This window comes from Rhamphochromis longiceps, linkage group LG9, assembly GCF_057381845.1.
Source record: "Rhamphochromis longiceps isolate RC_006_pf linkage group LG9, R_longiceps_female_GT1.1, whole genome shotgun sequence".
Taxonomy (NCBI): Eukaryota; Metazoa; Chordata; class Actinopteri; order Cichliformes; family Cichlidae; genus Rhamphochromis; species Rhamphochromis longiceps.
The window spans coordinates 23326687-23344726 of record NC_140565.1 but is presented as its reverse complement, the minus strand read 5'-3'; the positions used below and the strand labels follow the sequence as shown (position 1 = coordinate 23344726).

Below are 18040 nucleotides of genomic sequence, written 5' to 3'. Positions count from 1 at the left end.
ATGGCTTTTGTTTGTCCATCTTATACACGAGACATGGCGTGCATAAGTGTGAGCACTTTGCTGTCACAGCCGAGAACAATGTTTCTTTTTTCATAGCCTGTGTTACACCTGTTTTTTCTGGCAGTATAGATGCTCACAGTGACAGGATTAAGAGCATGAATTGAAACTTTTATGGATTTTTCTTTGTAGGGATGTGATATATATTGATAAAAAAAAAGAAAATATATGATGTAGAGAGACAGAAAAAATACAGAAAGAGAGAGAAACACAGCAAAGCAGTCTATTTATGCATAAACCTTTTTTCCTAAGGGAGCTTTTTAAGTATTACTCCATCAGGCTTCAGCCATTCAGTCACCCCTGCTAGAGGCCAGCCCCCCACCATCACCTTATTGTTGAAAATGAGGCAGCACTCTCCATGGTAACTACAGCCTTCCAAGGCTGTCGCAGCTAATCTTCAGGAGCTTACTCACTTCTCATAAGAGGGTTTTACCGGCAGCACCAATGCCCAAAAATTCTCCCCAAACTAGCACTGGATCTTTGGTCTGCCCTACCAGGAAAACCTTCACCCTAGGAGGAAAACAGACCTCGTCACAGCAGCTGATTGGAGCAGAGTGGAGAACGGTATAGGCCTGGTACATCGGGTAAGCTTTTTCATCTGTTCTCTCTCAGGTGTTATTGTAGCTTACAGGAATTTTTAAACAATAAACTATGTGCTCTTGTTGCCGGATCGAATCGACCTGCAGGGTTTCCAGTGTAGGAGGATGTTGGGAAGCTTAGCGTGTTTTGCAGTGCATGGTTGATCCTTGATTACTCAGAGATCCTGCATAATATGAAAACCTTAGATATGAGCATCGCTGGTGCTTAAACATGGAGTGCTTATGATCATCACACCACATGCACTCACTCACATCACCTTCTCCCTTTCTCTTTTACAACTGAAGCTGCTAAATTAGGAAAACGATTCAATCCATGGACTGCTCTAAAAACTGAGATATAAATCAAAAAGGTAACAGTGTCTGCCTCTGTGCCACATACCTACTGCTTAAGAGGAGATATCTCAGATGTGGCTCTGTTTGAGCTATTTCTTTACATTTCTAACAGCTTCTATCCGGTCCCTATTTTTCCTCAGTACTAATTATGTTGTCTACAGTCTCCCCCTCATGCCCCCGTCTCCCTGCCCCTGTGCTCTCTTTCACTTGCCTGCACTAATCCTTTTGTTATGGACTGAGGGGCCCAGGCTTTTACTGACCATTCGGCACTGTAAGGACTGGTTCACCTCCGAACCGTCCAGTTCACGTCAGATCAGTTGTGCCTATTATTAGCACCTCCCTTGTCTAAAAAACATCACTGCCTTTCTTAGTAGCCTTCTGCCATCATTCACCTTGATACAGTTCTCTCTCTCTGTTTTCTTGTTTTCCATGTATCACTTCCTTGTCATCTCAAACCTCTAGCCAGTCCTGGAAGTGTGAGGGAGTTTGACGACCTTGGTAGGAACATGTACTTCATGAGCAGTACTTGGTGTTTGCTGCTGCTACTGCTGTATTTTTGTCCTCTTGGGAGAATGCTGGAAGTGAAAGGGCAGGAGCAGGGGTACCTGCAGGAGGCTCTCAGGTCCTTGAATTTGCCCGTGGGGCCGGACAACAAGGCTCAACTCCAGAAGAACAGAACCAGTGTGCTGATCACCACACTTCTCCAGGCAGTGCGCTGCACAGAGCGGACGGGCAGCTCTCAGGACATGTGTGAGAAGGTAATGCTTACACCTGTCTTAAAATGTTTTATCACTAAAATGTCACTAAGTGCTAAACTGAGCAAGGGCAATAATGCTTTTCCTGAACACACAGCAGGAAAAATGTTTGTTATGGCTGGAATGTGAGTGGATGTGGAGGCTTAAGTCCTTGACCTGCACAGAGCATTCGTGGCTTTAAACATCCCTCCGTTTGACATAATAAACTCTACAGAGTGGATTTAGAGGTACTACTCATGCTTGTGCAGCTGGGCTGACAGTGTGATTATCAAAATCAGAAAGACTTTATTTATCCCCCAGGGGCAATTAAGATACAACAGAGCAGCATGACGTGAAAGATAAGGATGTCTGCGTCAAACTTTTAAATTAAGATTTAGTAATTAAGAGAGTAGCTTTTATCTCTCTTCAGTGAATATCCAGCTCTTTCCCAGAAGAAACAGTGCTTCACTCACTCTCTCAAACGTTTGCAACCTGCATGTGGGGTTAATTGGTCTCAACCGCTTCTTTTCCAAGAAGCAAAGAACAGAACATTGTGTGCAGAGAAAAAGTAGTGCTGTTATCAACACAACATCTTTCAAAAGTTAGCATGACCTAGATTTTTTCAACTTCCTTTAAATAAAATGTATTAAAAAAAATTATAATTATTATTTTTAATCGCTCCTGTCCTTGTTACAGTGCCTGACACCAGACATAGCCCTCTCCGTGCTGAAGGATGATGGGAAGGATGTCCTCACTGAGGAGAACTACCAGCAGATCTCAACTGTCCTGCTGTACTATATAATTAACTTGCAAGACCTGTGTGTGTCAAATGCTGCCCCCCCTCCTTCTTCCTTTTACTCCTCATCTGGGAACTTTCAGTTCTATCTTCTGGCCCTCACTAACTTACATCCAGCTGAAGACAACAGCTTCCTTTCATCCAATGAAACAGAAAGCATCCTGCAGGTCATCAACCAACACTATGAGCCATCCAGCCACCATATACCCTCAAGTTCTCAAGTGAGAGAGCATTTTCTGACAGATATATCTTTTTTTACCGTGCGTACGCCTGCATATAAATAATTCAGTTTTTCCATACCACAGTGCATCGATGCAGCTCATCTCTTGGAAGATGCTGATGTTAAGGGAAATCCAGGTGCTGGTACATCTGCTGTTCCCAGAGTGGCCGCAGCCATCATTAGCCATATTCTCCAAGGCCACTGTTTCAGAAAGAGAAACCTGCCACCTCCTGCCTTCTTTACAGATTATATCTTTCATTCTCTTAACTGCACAAGTAACCTGCAGATTATGGGTGAGTTCAAAAGAGCATGTTTGTATATTTTCCTTCCAGACCACAGCTACACACCATTACCTATAGAAACATCAAATGCAAAGCAGCATTAGCTTTGTACAACACATGCTCTCGTTTTAGCTCCATTTTCAGCCTGAGAAAAGGACACCTTAGATTTTAAATATGGTTTTGTTCACCAGCTGGTTTACCCACTATGTGAATATAACCACTGCCTGATTGAAGGCACAGGTGGGACAATTCAAACACTTTCTACTAGCAACAGCCAGTGGATCCATTGTTCATATTAAAGCCTCTATATAAAATATGGTCATAGCCACCATGACCTTACCCATTGGTACATGAAGTTCCACTGTGAAGCGATTACAGCTTTAAAGCCACGAATCACAATACTGGGTTGGATCTGACTGAGACACTGGGAAATATTGCACACCCTTAAGGGAGTGACGAGTCAGTCACAGAGGATGCCTGTCCTAAAACGCATCCTGCTTCTTTTTGACTCTAAGGGAGACCATCACATACATCATACTATTTTAAATAAGTCATCAGGAGAGTGTTCACTAAGGTGATAAAGCATCATACTACTTTTCAACCAGATGAGTCGCCCCCTGCTGGCTATTGGAAAGAATGCAGGAAGCTATGTCCATCATTCTTATACAGTTAATGATTATTACAAGATTACTGAACAATAATAGAGGATTTAGCTGTTCTTTGTTTTTTGTAAGTCTTCTTAACAGACATGCTCCAAGAGGGAACCGATTATCTTGAGACTAGATGCTCAAATACTGCATCAAAGGCACTACTATAAAACTATACTTACACATATGAAAATTGTTAAAATTATTTCATGACAGTAAAAAATGCAGGTTAATTTGAGGTTCAGTCACACCAAGAAATGACTGATGTACTGGATTTCAAAACAGTTTGTCCCCATCTTTTTATTTGTCTTTTTAAGCGATGAATAAAGAAATGCTGGTTTAAAGCACTGACCCCTGATATATTGTGTTCCATTTATCTGTTTAGACCTGGAGGAGTTGCTTCGTCAGCTGAGAGTAGGACGGGAAGGAGGAATGCACTCTCGCAACAGGAAGAGACGAGGCATCATAGTAGGTTCAAAGAAGGTGGCTAGGGATTTGCAAGATAGCTGCAACCCCGAAATTGAAGGAATAAACAGTGACTGGGCACAGGTATGGTGAGATAAATTGATTGGGTTATGACAAACCAAAAGTACTTAAAATCATAAAACACTGAATGAAAAACTTCACTCAGGCAAAGTGAGACTTGATTTGAAATGCCTCCTACTCACCTCCAAATTTGCCTTTTCTTTTTATTCCAATCAGGTATGTTTTTCAGCCAATCAGCTGGTGGATATTTTTGCTCTGGATCATCATTTGCCGATTTCCAAGGAACACTTCAGACAAATTTGCCCAGCCATCATTCAGCAGTTGCTAGGCAATGCCTGTGAGTCTGAAGAGCAACAAACAAGAGGGTCTCTGCCCACAGCTCTCGAGAGTAAGACGCTTTACCTGATTGTTTCTCTTCACAAACCAACGTTGTAATAAAAACAACATGCTATAGTTTCAGCTAAATAAAACACACCAATAGTTGCAATTCTTACCAGCAATGAACATGACATTGACTAAGTTAGAAATAGCATAAATAGCAGTGTACGGATGAGCTGAGGTTAAGGCGGGTTGCAAAGTGGCTTGCAGAGGCCGAATCAGCTGCACTTGCCTCTGAAGGCCAGACATAATAAATCACTTGTTCTTTACTACATTTTTGGTTTGGTGTTTTATGCAAAGCTGTCTCCTTCCTGCAGAATATGGCTACAGCACAGCTGCTGTCTTTCTCATCACGGTGGGCTCCATGTTTGGTATCTGTCTGATCTTCGTCAACTCCTGCCAAGAAACCTACTCACTAATCCTGCAGCTGTTTGTTGGTCTGGCAGTGGGAACCCTGTCAGGAGACGCTCTCTTGCACCTCATACCACAGGTACAAGGTCACCGCACCGTCCACTATAACCCACCACACACATAGCTTGAGTGTGGAGTAAATTGTTTCCTCTCTGTCTACTTTGCAGATCCTTGGCCTCCATCACAGCACACACAATCATGGTGATGAGGACTATGATGAAGAAAAAGATTATTTGTGGAAGATCTTGGGAGTGATTGCTGGGATTTACAGCTTTTTCCTCATTGAAAAACTATTCTCCTTTTTAGTCCCTTCTCATAGTCATGTAAGGCTTTTGTTTTGTAGCCTTTATCAATTTAATGACAAAAAAGATGAATCTGAGAAAGTTACTCAGAAGCAGTGCATCACAGGCTGATCTTAAACATTTAAGGGTCTTGCAAAAGCAGAAACACATTTCTATGACTGTGCATGTTGAGCAACTGATGTCATGAATTTCTTTTGTGTGCAGGGTCATGGCGGTGACCTTTCCTTGAACTGCAATGGTCACTCACAGAGAGGCAAGTCTATCTCCACAATACAGCTGGTGAGTCCAGTCACGAGTCACACTGAACAGTTTTTTTGCTTTGTTTTAATAAAAAGACTGTTCTTCGCAGGTAAATTTTCATTCCTATACCCATCCATGTTATTTATTTAGTGATAAAACACACGGTTGTGACTATAGTAAGGCAATTCTGCTCATGTCAACACATTGATGAAATGTGTACGCTAACACTGTAACACAGGAGACCTATTTAAGTGAAAATAATTTCATTCACCCCAGTCATGCTTCACTCCCCCATTACGCCTCCAAGAAAGCAGCAAGTGTTGTGCTAGAGAATGGTATTCACCACACAAGTTGAGGGGCGGTACAAAGATTTGGCATAATCCTGATCCCATCTTTCATCACACTTTATTTAGTATTAATTCCCCCAAATTCTTGATCAAAAATTGACTGAAATCACCAAAATTTCCGCACTGCTCTTATATAACAAAATGATTAGTGGTGTAGGAGGGAGTAAAGAAACAGAACATGTAGGATGCTGGAGAATGAGAAGTATTAAATCATTCAGCAATCACTTCATGCTGTTGAATTGTGCAAAGACAGTTTAATACCTCAGGACTTGATCCTTTTAAATACACAAACAGGTCTCAGAGAGTAGATCCCTCACATGGAAAGCCTAACGAATATGGATTTAGAAACCATTTACCCACATTTTTAATTTGTCATTATATATGGTTTATTTCCTGAAAAGATACCAGTTGCAAAGGATGTGCCAATATGTAAACCTGGAGATAAACATCTCCTCATAAACTATAGGCTCATCTCTCTACTTCCAGAGTACTATAAGGATTTAGACCCAAAAGAACCACAACACACACTTTCATTGGCTTCATAGATACAGTTTTGTTTCCTGTTCTCATGCTGTCCTCTCTAGCCCAGCATGAGTAGAGGTCTCTTTTTTTCCTCTTGTACTTTCCCATTGTAGTGTACATTTCAGTGTTTTTTCTGTAATGCAACCGTTCTCTGACTTGTATCCCCATGTGATGTCTGTGTTGTGTGTGTATGGTCGGGGGGCGGTTCATTCCACTGCAGGGCAACCTGCCACTGCATGTGGCGAATAAAATTTGAACTTCAACTTCAACTTGCTATTGAAAACAAAGAATATGTTGTGGGAGTATTTTTAGTTAAAAAATTGATACAGTTGATCATAACCTTTAACTTAACAAACTATGCACATATGGGGTTAGAGGTTTGGCATTATTTTTGGTAGGAACACTTATCTTGAAAACTGGAATCAGTTTACCAGGCAAATGCTACAAAATCAAAACTGAAATCTGTTGTGTGGGGTTCCCCAAGATTCTGTCTCGGGGCCACTGGTTTTCATATTGTACATTAATGATGTGCAATTTCAAAGACATTGAAAGTTATTGTTTGCAAATGGCAAACTTATTGCGTTGTGGAAATAACTTGAAACAACTTCTGAATAACTTCTTGATATTAACGCTAAAGGCAGCATAACTACTACTAAAGTTAAGTCTCATGTATCTCCTTTAATTTGACAACTATTCTACAATTCTCTCTTAAATCAAAGGCTAAAAATGTTCAAGAATCTGTGGTGTTAACAGGTATGTCTATCTTGCAGGGACCCGTGGATGACTTGGAGTGTACAGAAATGTCTCCTGAGCATGCAAACACAAGGCGTCCTTCACATCCTAGTAACCTAAACTTCTTTTTTCTTGTTTTTTAAATGAGCTGCGCCATCACACGCAGATGAATGAGTTGTGCTTTGTTATTAGTTGCCTGGCACGACAGAGGAATTGTTACAGTTTGAGGATGAGTTTGTTGACACAGGCCCTCTTTGTGTTCCCAGGACAAGGGGTTTCTCTGCTGGCTGTGATGGTAATTGTGGGAGACAGTCTTCATAACTTTGCTGATGGCCTGGTTATCGGGGCAGCTTTCTCCTCTTCATCTGAGACTGGAATGGCGACCACTGTAGCCATCCTGTGTCACGAGATTCCACATGAGATGGGTGAGAGGTCACTGTGTTTTCATTTAGATGACTTTGTTATCTTTTGGAAACTATTCTCCTCGACTGGCTGACTTATCTTGTATGCTTTTTGTCTCCAAGGGGACTTTGCAGTGCTGCTCAGCTCTGGACTCTCAGTGAAGACTGCTGTGCTAATGAACTTTCTCAGCGCTCTGACGGCCTTCATGGGGCTCTACATTGGACTTTTTGTTTCTTCAGAGACAGAAGTGCAGAAGTGGATCTTTTCTGTCACTGCTGGGATTTTTCTCTATTTGTCATTGGTGGAAATGGTAAGCCAGGTTTTATGAAGCACGTGGCTTGTGATATTCTTTATTAGCCATTCCATGTTGACAACAAATCCTGTAAAAGGACAGAACCTACGGTGTAATCTATGGTGTCTCTACCATAAAACTTTATTGTTGTTCAAAAACAGTAAAGAAAAAAAATCCCAAATGTGAATGACCCAAACAGATGCACTGGGTGACATAATTTACTTTCAGTGATCCTCTGTCCTGGTGCAGAAATAACTAGTGCCTCAATGTATCAATGCACTTTTGAACTCCAGTTTGAGTAACACTTTACAAAACATTAAACTGATCCAATGATCTCAAGCAGAAACTTTGGAGGCTGGCTCTAAAACGCCAGCTAGGACAGTGTTAAAAAATGCAGTTCATTCAAGATGATGGCTCCGAATTCCCATAGACTTCCAAACATTTAACTTCAATAATAGATTACAATGTTGTTGTTTTCGTACAAAAAAAATTGTCACGTCTGTGTTGCTCTTTATAAGCAATTTCCCTAATTTCCTTCGGGATTAATAAAGTATTCTGATTCTGATTCTAAATATGATTTTTGATTTAATAATATGAATAAGATTGTTACTGTGTGGTATGGCCAGTCAAAAAGCTTTGTGTTATAGTTTTAGTGAGGGTATAGTCATTTCCTTATTTGCTATTAGCATTAGCATGTGTGCTAAGGCTAATACTGCAGCATTGCACCCCTATAGCTTAATGTTTCAGTCTTGCTAGTGTTAGCTAATAACTTCAATCTAATCTAAACAAAAACAGTCAAAATACTAAACAAATGGGTGATATTACTTTGGTTAAATTAGTGCATTTTAACCAGCAGGAGTCTTTAAAGGGTCATTAAATGTGTTCTAATGCCACTACTAAATTCAAATTCAAGTTCAAATATTGTTTTAGCAGAAACTAAACCAATGGAAAACTGGTAAAACAGCTGAGAATTACAGCTTTTGCAGATCATGAAAAATTGCACATAAAATTATTCCAATCTCCAAGAGACCACCAGGAACCAAAAACTGAGCCCTTTTTTGGGGTGTGTGTATATCAACCTGTTTTCATGCTATGTGTCTCTCAGGATTGTCTGTCATCAGTTTGCAGGCATTTGTACGTGACCAAAAATAGCAGCACTCCCATCAACCTGAGCTGTGCACTTTGTATTATTTTGCAAAGTACTAACACACTAATTTGTGTGATTAACAAAAGGTTTTACCTGTTAAACTAGTAGTAAGCTGACCTCAGCATCAAGAAGCTCAAAGTCCAGCTGTGCTTCAGAACAGCGTCATGGAGAGCTTAGCGTGCTTGTAAATTCTGGTTTAAGATTTAAACCTTAAGTAGTACAGTTGGAAAGTACTGAGCGATGGGAAAATCGCTGACTGTTATTTTCACGAGGTTATGTGGAAGTACGAAAACTAGAGAATAATGCCAGCCCTACCCTGAATTTCTGCCAAACTGCTGAAGGTTTTGCTCTTACTCTTATTTTCTCTCTTTCATCAGCTTCCAGAGATGAATCGAGTAAAGACCGACAGACCGTGCCTCATGTTTTTCCTCCAGAACCTCGGTCTCCTGTTGGGTTGGGCCTGCCTTTTGTTGCTCGCACTCTTTGAACATGAACTCAAATTTTAAATGCAGTGTGCATCTTCCTCACAGGGTTGAGCCAAAACAAAATGCCGAGTCATACTAGAGTTTTAAATTTCCATTAACTGGTTTGTTATCATCTCTTAGCATGTGCAACCAGTAGATTAGAATAATTATTGATGATGTTGTAGTCTCAACAATGGATCAGATATATGTACTGTGGTGCGAAGCCTGTCTTTTTTTATACTTGATGATTTATTTTTGTATGTTAGGTACAGTGTGTGTGCCTGTATATGGACTGTAAATGTCTAGTTTCATTGCCTTTTTGGTTGCACCATCTGTTGTTCATGTTGCCTCAGACAATCAAATTCAATGATCAAGAGTATATTGTAAAGCTCCCTTTTTTATTAACATTTTTATTTATTTTTTTCCATTGCCTTTAAACTGATGGAAATTTCAACTGGAAAATTAATAGATTAATTTGGGTGTTGTTGATATAATGATGCAAATGATTTGAGGGGCATTTTACTTGATGAGCTTGTAATAGCCATATCCAATTTCCAAATCATATGGGAAAACACAGATGGTTTTAAATTTGTACACTTAATTCCAATTAAAGTAGCACTAAAGTTTTTCAGTATTGCTCTTCAACAATATTGTCCCGTTGAAAGATAACCCCTTTGAGTCTCCATTCAATGTATTTCTAATTAATTCCTTTATTTATTTTTTTGCATGATATACACGAAATTATAAAGAGTTGTGCTTTTCAGGAATTCCGCATAATTTCCTGTGTGTTTGGGCGACTTCTAAATATACATAAACTAATTGGCTTGATGAGAAACTAATATTAGGAACAAAGAAAAGGATTTAAGCCTCTTTGTCAGGCACAAGCTGGTATCATTTACAGTTATTTTTGAAGCCCTATTTTGAAAAACGTTGCTCCACTTCTGCTTCTCATCTCAGAGGCATTGTTCTTTGTTTTTTGAGGCCTCTCTGTGATCCAATATGAGGGCACTTCCACCCACCTGAGCTACTTGTTCTCTTCATCCACCAACCTGGATGACTAACGCTCATCGCTGTGCAAGACAGAAACTCCGCAGCGATCCGACCCACACAGAGCACACGCTCTTTACCGGTCAGAGTGGGCTCGCAGAAGGAGGTGGAGGAAGATGGGAATGTGATGAATACATAAGCACAATGAAATAAATGAAACATGGCAAATCAACTTATTTGTACATAAAATTGGATTTGTGATACTGAAAGAGCGAGTGGGCTTAAAAATTGATTTTTTCTTTCCTTTAATCAGCTTGCTGTGATTAAATTCTGGTGCTCTCAGCATCAACATATTTCTGTAAAATTTGAGCAAACAGCTGTCGAGCATTTACTTTATTCGTGCGAGGGATTACTTTCTTCTATGCTGATTATGTTAATTTGCCATTCTGGGCTTATTATCTAACTGCAAAGTCATTTCCATAAACAGTGTCATGAGATTATTTGGCTATCATGGCAGAAAGAGCTGACACCATTTACTGTGACTTCCCGAGAAATGTTCAGACAATAGAAGGAAGCCCATTGAATTTTCTCTTATTCTAGCAATTTTGCTGTTATTTTAAAAATCTCAGCCTCTTCAGCACTTCCAGGAAAGCTCCAGGCCTACCCGTTTGTGTGTAAATCTGCTCTTTTGCACCACAGAGGCATTTTTTTTTTTTTTGGCATGCTCATGTTTTCAAGGTAACTGTTGCCAGGATGGATGAAGGAAGTGCTTTTATTTGGGCCATGCTGGTTTGAACACTGAGTTTTCTCACTTGCTCAGCAGAGACCTCTCAGAAGAAGAGCTCAGCTGCGGGGGGTCATCAGGGCAGGAGAACATACAAACAATGGGAAAAAGCTACTAGAGAGACAGAGAACAGGAAACATAAAAATATTTTTCCCTTTGATTGAAACGGATCTGATTGAAAACAATTCTTCCTATCTGTTTTTGTTGTGACACAAAAACACGCCAGCAAATAGTTGCCACACAGTGAGGGAAATGCTTTAGTGTTTATACATATTAGCACCTTAAAAACTGGCTTTAACTCACATATACTCATTCCATCAATCTTTTTTTTTTCTTCTTAGGTACAAATTCTTTTTACAAATGTTGCTAAAAAAACAAACAAACAAAAAAAACCCTCAAAATATCACAACAGGGCAGTTGAATGCCTTATGATGTTATATACACAAAGACAAAAGAAGCATATAATAATAATAACCAGACAAACCTGCACTGTTACCCCTGTTTAGATGTACATTTTTCACTTTTTCTTTGGAAATCATTGCTAAAATGAACCTTTACCTCAAAAATAAGATACTAACGAACTGATAATTGGTCCAAATACTGTGGAACATCACCTCCTGTGAACCTCATTGTGTCCTGATATAACAGTATACATAACTGGTCTAAAATATAAATCTATAGTTTTCAGCATAAAATGTTTTTGTTTTATAAAGTCTTGGTACACGTGAGACATTCAGAGTGCATCCACCACCATGGCCATCGCCTTTTTTTTGCATCAGTGTTTATAGAAATTGTTCCCACATAACTTATTATATACAGTTCTTACGGTTCTCCTTTAAAATGCAAATGCACATGAAACCACTAGAGGGCAATAATGAATAACAACTTCAGAGCTCTCTAAAGTCTTTTGAGAATAGCATTCTTCAGCACCAGCATGGTTTTACAGGAGACACTATACCATGAGTGCGAGACTGCAAAGTTCATACCGAGGGATATAATGTAGATGCAGTTCCTTTCTTTCACTTTACCTGGTTCAAACTACCTTGTTTTAGCAAATGACTCATTTATACAGGTGAAACGATAAGAAAAGTTACCTTTCTACACTTCAGCAAACAATAAAAAGTAGAAATTATGAATTAATATTTACATCTGTCACTGAAAATATCCTGAAGTTGCATCTGTTATAATGCAAGGTTTTTTGGGTTGGATTTATCGGCTACACATCCATGATGTAAATCTTCCCTTTCACTGCATCTTAAACGTTTTCCACTGAACTGAGATTTAGTGACCCTGTAGGACAATAGAGTGCAGAGAATGAATAATCAAGTTCAATAAACCAGTTTTAGATGATCTGATCTTTGTGAGATGGCACATCATTTTGACTCATCAGACAAGGCAATTATTTCTATTCTTCTGCTGTCCGGTTTTGCTGAGGCCATGTGAATTGCAGTATGTTCTTAGCCGGTGTGTTCTTTTGTTGCTTCGCCCCATTTACTTCAAGTTTGTTCAGAGATGTCATTCAGAGATCCTCCTCTGCATACCTTGGTTGTATCAGTGATTCATTTGATGTTGCCTTCCTATCAGCTCAAAGCAGTCTGGCCATTCTCCTGTGACCTCTGACATCAACAAGGCATTTTCACCCAGTGAACTGCAGCTGACTGGATATTTTCACTTTGTTAGATCACTATTTGTAATCCCTAAAGGTGGGAATATCCCAGTAAATCAGCATTTCTGAAATACTCAGATCAGCCTGTCTAGCACCAACAACCATACCACATTTAGAGTAAGGTAAGTCTGAAAGGTGTACCTTTCAAAGTGTCCAGTGTGTGTTGTTAGTGTAAGTTTGTATTACCTTACTTACTAGGATTCTATTAATTTTCCTCTTTTTTGTGGTCATTTGATAAATAAAAATTCATTTCAAGCCTTAAAACAGATGAAAGATTCGTTTAATACAAACCTGGTGATTTTCCTTTAGTATGCATGAAATTTTGTAATCTGAAAGTTTCTTTCTTTTCTCAAAATAAACTTAGCCCAAAAAGTGTGGATTCTGTTTGCTCAATCTTTTCCTTGTTGTAACAATTCTTCTTGGCAATAAATCTCATAGTGTTTGAAAGCCTTTTTATTTCCTCATAAATGATGCTGCATTTGTAAGGAGAATTCATTTGTGGGTTGCACCCATGAAAAACTTGCCAAATCTTCTCTGCAAATGGCAAAAACCTTCTTGTGCGATTGCTATCTGCTATATCTTATTCTTGTACCCCATGTGCTGCCAATCAGGTGACTGACTGGTGTCTGATTAGCAGCACCTTTGAGGATGGACCCTACTACAGTGGTCAATTGGTGTCTGCTCCAAGCATGCCATGATTGACTAATGTGGATAGGGCCTGTGCCACAGGGCAACTTCAAGCTGGTGTTCTGCAAAACCAAGTTGCAGCATTTTTTTTTTTGAATGCGTACCATCTCCAAATAGAAGAGCATATTCCACATAAGAGGGGATTTTTGAGACAGGCCACAACATGTGTCCCAAGAAGACAACACCACCCTGTCAGGATTTAGGAACTGTAAATAGTTTTCTACAGCTTTGCAGTCAAAGTCTCCAGTATGATATGGCTGACGGCTCTGTACCCAGAAAATCTGGAACATACCATACAATGGAATCCCATATCTCCACAGTCTGGGACTGAACTCTATCCTCGAAGATGACACTCATCCCCACAGAGCAGGATTTATCAGAGACTATCACCAAAATTTGGGAGTGGAGAGAAAGGAACGGCCTGCCTGCAGTCCTGACCTCAACCACACCGAAGAATCGGACACCATCCCAAACCGGTGTGTGACCAAGCCGATGACCAGCATGAGGAGGAGGTGCCATGCTGATGTGGCTGTGTATGGTTCTTTCACATTGCACTGATGTCCCTGTTTGTTAACTGGATGGACTGTTAAATGGCCAATATGGCTCGTTCCTTCAGACTTCAATCATCCAATCCAATAAACAACACCAAACAAAACTCAATATTAGAATAAGCTTTTTTTCATGGTACAACCTCCATACTCAACCCAGCTGCTCAACCCACAAATGCATTTTCCTTACAAATGTGGCATCATGGATGGGGAATAAACAGGCTTTCCAACAGTATAAGATTTATTACCAGGAATTATTGTTACAACAAAGAAATAATCGACCAAACAAAGATTTTCTTACTGGCAAGTGCCAAGTTTATTTTAGAAACAATATATTTGGATTTTGGACTACTGGCTGAACAAGTATGTCATCCAATATGAAACTGAGAGGTATTTTTATTTAATTAATTAATTTATTGTATTTACAATAAATTAATTATTTTATAAATATGTATATGTATATATATGACATATTTACAAAAAGAGCTCATTCAATAATGAAATAGTCAACAGGTGCAACACCCTTTTTTTTCATCCGCCAGCTATGCTGCCTGTACTTAACTGCCAATACGAATTATTCATCTGTCAGCTTGTGGCTCACTGCTCCAATTTTCAGGTTTCCTGCACCAAATGATAACATGATGATATATATGTTTTAGGCTATCCCAGTTTAACTGGATAACTCCATTTCTTTATTACACAAGGAGCAAATATGGAAAACCAAGATTTTGTCAAATAATTACATTAAGAGGCTCCAACAACACAGCCTAGTCCAGCTGACTTTCATTTATAGGACGCAGTCAAAGCTACCACATGCTTAACTCAGTATCCAGATGGATACTGGACATACCCCTGCACCAAGAAAATGTTAAATATACCTCTGTGAAATAGGCTTGTTGTAGCAACAATTGTCCAACTAGTTTGTTATTAGCATTAATTAGCATGTGTGTGCATTTAAACCAAACCAGTCAGTCTATGAACTGCTAATCAAGATTCTAACTAAGTAACTAGTATTCCACCCTCTTGTCCACATATGACATCATTTTTGCTGCATCCATCTTTTATATACAGCCTATGTGGTGGCACCATACTCCTTTCACCAAATGCTATTAGCATAGAAAAAAAATGAATTCGGCTTTTTGGTCAGAAAAAAAGAAGCCAACGCAAAGTGCCTTAAACCTGCATTCTATGTGAAGGCCACCAGATGGCGATAGTTGTGATTGCAAAAAAAACATCCAGTCCTTTAGTATAGGTTTGTGGGAAAACGGCTCTTGACCTGTGGAACACTTTCCTCATGAGTTTATGGTCTCAGTCACTCATTTTGGATCATATTGAACTGAAAAAAAGTAAAAAATCTTCGTTGTACTTCAGAATGCAAGACTGTTTGTGGTATGAAGCTACAGGCTCACTGGCTAATGACTACTTAATCTCAGCTTGGCAGCCTTTGAGCCCTCTGTTTCAGTCACATCTGCCTCTCCTCATTACATCTGGTTCCATGCTTATTATTTGGATAAAATGGGAACTAGCTCTAAAAAAGCAATTTTAATCTAACTACAGCTGCAACAATCAAGTAATGCACATAATAACATATCAGTCTTTGTGATCCAATATTTTTTTTACTCTTCTTTAAATTAACCAAATTTTTATTTTCTTTGTTTTGTTTTTTATCACTGTTAAAATTCCTGTTAAAACTTTGCACTGTCACAGTATAAGACCCTCACTATGCACCTGTGGCACTTTTACTTTAACACTGTGGTTTATTTCTTTTAGACTGTACTGTTTTTACTCTTTATCGTGCTGCTGCAATACAATAATTTATTAAATAAATTAAAGATCATTGAAGTATCTATCATGTATATGATTCTGAAGTGAGCCATTAGACATGAGTAATTTTACTTTAACTACTTGTGCTGAGACATTTATCATATTTTACTATCTGTATTTGGGCTACATGCATGTTCTTTTGTTTTTGTTTTTGTATTCATTTCTGATAAAATAGTCTTATTTCCTCTGGCTTCCCTCTCTTTGTCCCCACCACCACCTCCACCACCCTGTGGCACCTCTACTTTGGTGCCAACACCTGTGAGCGGCCACATCAGGTTTATATTACAATAACAGCATCATTTTGTTGATTTAAACACCTCCCAGTAGCTATGACTGATTTCTCTCACTTGTTCAGTTCTGATCATCAAAGTTACTCTGAATTGACGCTTTTCAGTCGTGTTCATGCCGACTATCTGTTTGGATGCTTCTATTCATTTTCATCCCTTTGCGCTGTGAGGAGGCAGAGAGGTGTTGGCGTTGGATGAGGGCTCACGGAGCAGGAGCGCTCTCTCAGCTAGTGTAGGAAGGAGCGAACTGATGAGGGGGCTTTGTGATGCTGAAGGCTATAATATCCGACGACTCACATCATCACCATCATCTTGAACTCGCGAAAAACTACAGCCATTTTTCGCACAAGCTCCTCCTTTAACTCGACTCAAACTTGAAGAGCAGCATTAAACTCTTCAACACTACTATGTAAAAATGCGCTTTTGTCTCGGGCACAGCTGGAGCATCTGTACAACCCGAGAGGTTTTACCGAATATTCGCGTTTTTCAAATGGTGTGATGGTCGTCAACATTAGCCCAACCAACAGAGCAGAAACACCTCCGGACAAACACATGGACGCTCTGGAACATCCCATGTTACAAGTGAGTTAATTCATTTTAATTAAAGCTGACAGTTCCTGTTAAACTGACACTTTAAACCTTGGCACTGCACGCTGAGAGACGTCAAACAGCTCACCTGCTCTCAACCTGTCCGCTTCCTTTGCGCGTGCTGATGAGCGCAGGTGCCCTCATTAAAGTTTTGATTGAGGTTCGTAAGTCGCGAGGGCGAATCTTTATTTTTTGTTAATTTGTTTTTTGTTTTGGTTTGTTTTTACTTATTTGTGGGTCAGGTTTGATATTTGGATATTCACGTTCAGGGACTGAAAATAGTTTGACATGTCGTATTAGTTTAATATCACGACGTTTTGAAGTAAGCTAGCCAGGCCGCTCGTCAAATTAACTCATATTTCCGGAAGTATTTCAATTGTAAAGCCAGTGGTAGAAATTACATATTTACGAGTGTAATGCAAAAAGAACTCTGTTCAAAGTACTGCTGTGTAAACGAAAGTAACTAAGTACTAGGTGCTTTAGCAGGTGTTTTGGCTGTTTTAGTGGCAGGTAAGCGGCATTTAAGTTTAAAGCTAGTGTAAAGTCTCAAAGAAAAAACATTGTAATGTCTAAAACATGTTAAAACGGGTTTTGTGTATTTCTGCAGGTAAAATAATGAAAAAATGATAATAAATTATATATAATTATATAATTGCTCTGTGGAGTAAAGTGAGTTTATTTAACACGTATAGTGATATCTCTGTTTGGTCCTGGGGTATTTGTCGAGGGGTCTCGACTGAGGGGGACAAAAAAAAGCAGATTTGAAATGAATTTCTTGCATTTCGTGCATTACTTTTCCAGGATGCCACTTTTGAAAAATAAGCTGTCTACCTACACGACTACCTAACCTCCTGAAACACGTCATAACATTAGACCTTAAGTGAAAACACTCAAATCTGTAATAAGTAAGAAACAGTGGAAGTCAGTGCTTGGCTGACACTGGCTATAATACTGACTGAATGCTTTGGTATAAAAAATTATTTTATGCTGGAAATGACTCACCAACTCCACTCAACTACGCAATGAAATTCATCAGTGAAGACGGAGGCTGTAATGTTGGAAGCAGAACTGGTCACTCAGATAACTTAAAATTGCTCTATTGGCTTTCATAATCACAGATAATCTTTGTCAGAAACAACCTTTTTTGAGATCTCACCCTGTACTTGGAGTTTTCATAGAGAAAACATATTGATAATGAAATTGATCTAACTACAGTTGCTGCATTTGTTGCTAAACATTAATGACTTATGAGTCTCATATTATTTTCTGCTGAATGCAT

At 39.3% G+C, this 18040-nt stretch overlaps 2 protein-coding genes across 3 annotated transcripts in view; both read left to right on the top strand.

Moving 5' to 3' along the window:
- The first annotated feature begins 442 nt into the window (after positions 1–442).
- LOC146662346 (zinc transporter ZIP12-like) lies at positions 443–10596 on the top strand. The gene is made up of 13 exons (XM_085417800.1): positions 443–641; positions 1452–1747; positions 2420–2740; positions 2825–3032; positions 4053–4216; positions 4370–4541; positions 4849–5021; positions 5110–5265; positions 5449–5523; positions 7124–7196; positions 7352–7510; positions 7610–7797; positions 9304–10596. The coding sequence occupies exons 2-13, from the start codon at positions 1496–1498 to the stop codon at positions 9430–9432; spliced, it is 2070 nt and encodes a 689-aa protein (XP_085273926.1). The 5' UTR covers positions 443–641; positions 1452–1495; the 3' UTR covers positions 9433–10596.
- Positions 10597–16422: 5826 nt separating this feature from the next.
- The window catches only part of cacnb2a (calcium channel, voltage-dependent, beta 2a), a 70600-nt gene continuing 68982 nt past the window's right edge, over positions 16423–18040 (top strand). For both annotated transcript variants that reach the window (XM_085418916.1, XM_085418913.1), the window contains exon 1: positions 16423–16755. In XM_085418916.1, the coding sequence (XP_085275042.1) occupies positions 16672–16755 (84 nt within the window). In that variant the 5' untranslated portion in view covers positions 16423–16671. The remainder of the gene's footprint in view (positions 16756–18040) is intronic.

Coding starts and splice junctions, on each gene's coding strand:
- LOC146662346 (XM_085417800.1), top strand. CDS start 1,496: ATGTACTTCATGAGCAGTACTTGGTGTTTGCTGCTGCTACTGCTGTAT. Junction 4,542..4,848: donor TCTGCCCACAGCTCTCGAGA/GTAAGACGCTTT, acceptor TCCTTCCTGCAG/AATATGGCTACAGCACAGCT. Junction 7,511..7,609: donor CGAGATTCCACATGAGATGG/GTGAGAGGTCAC, acceptor TTTGTCTCCAAG/GGGACTTTGCAGTGCTGCTC.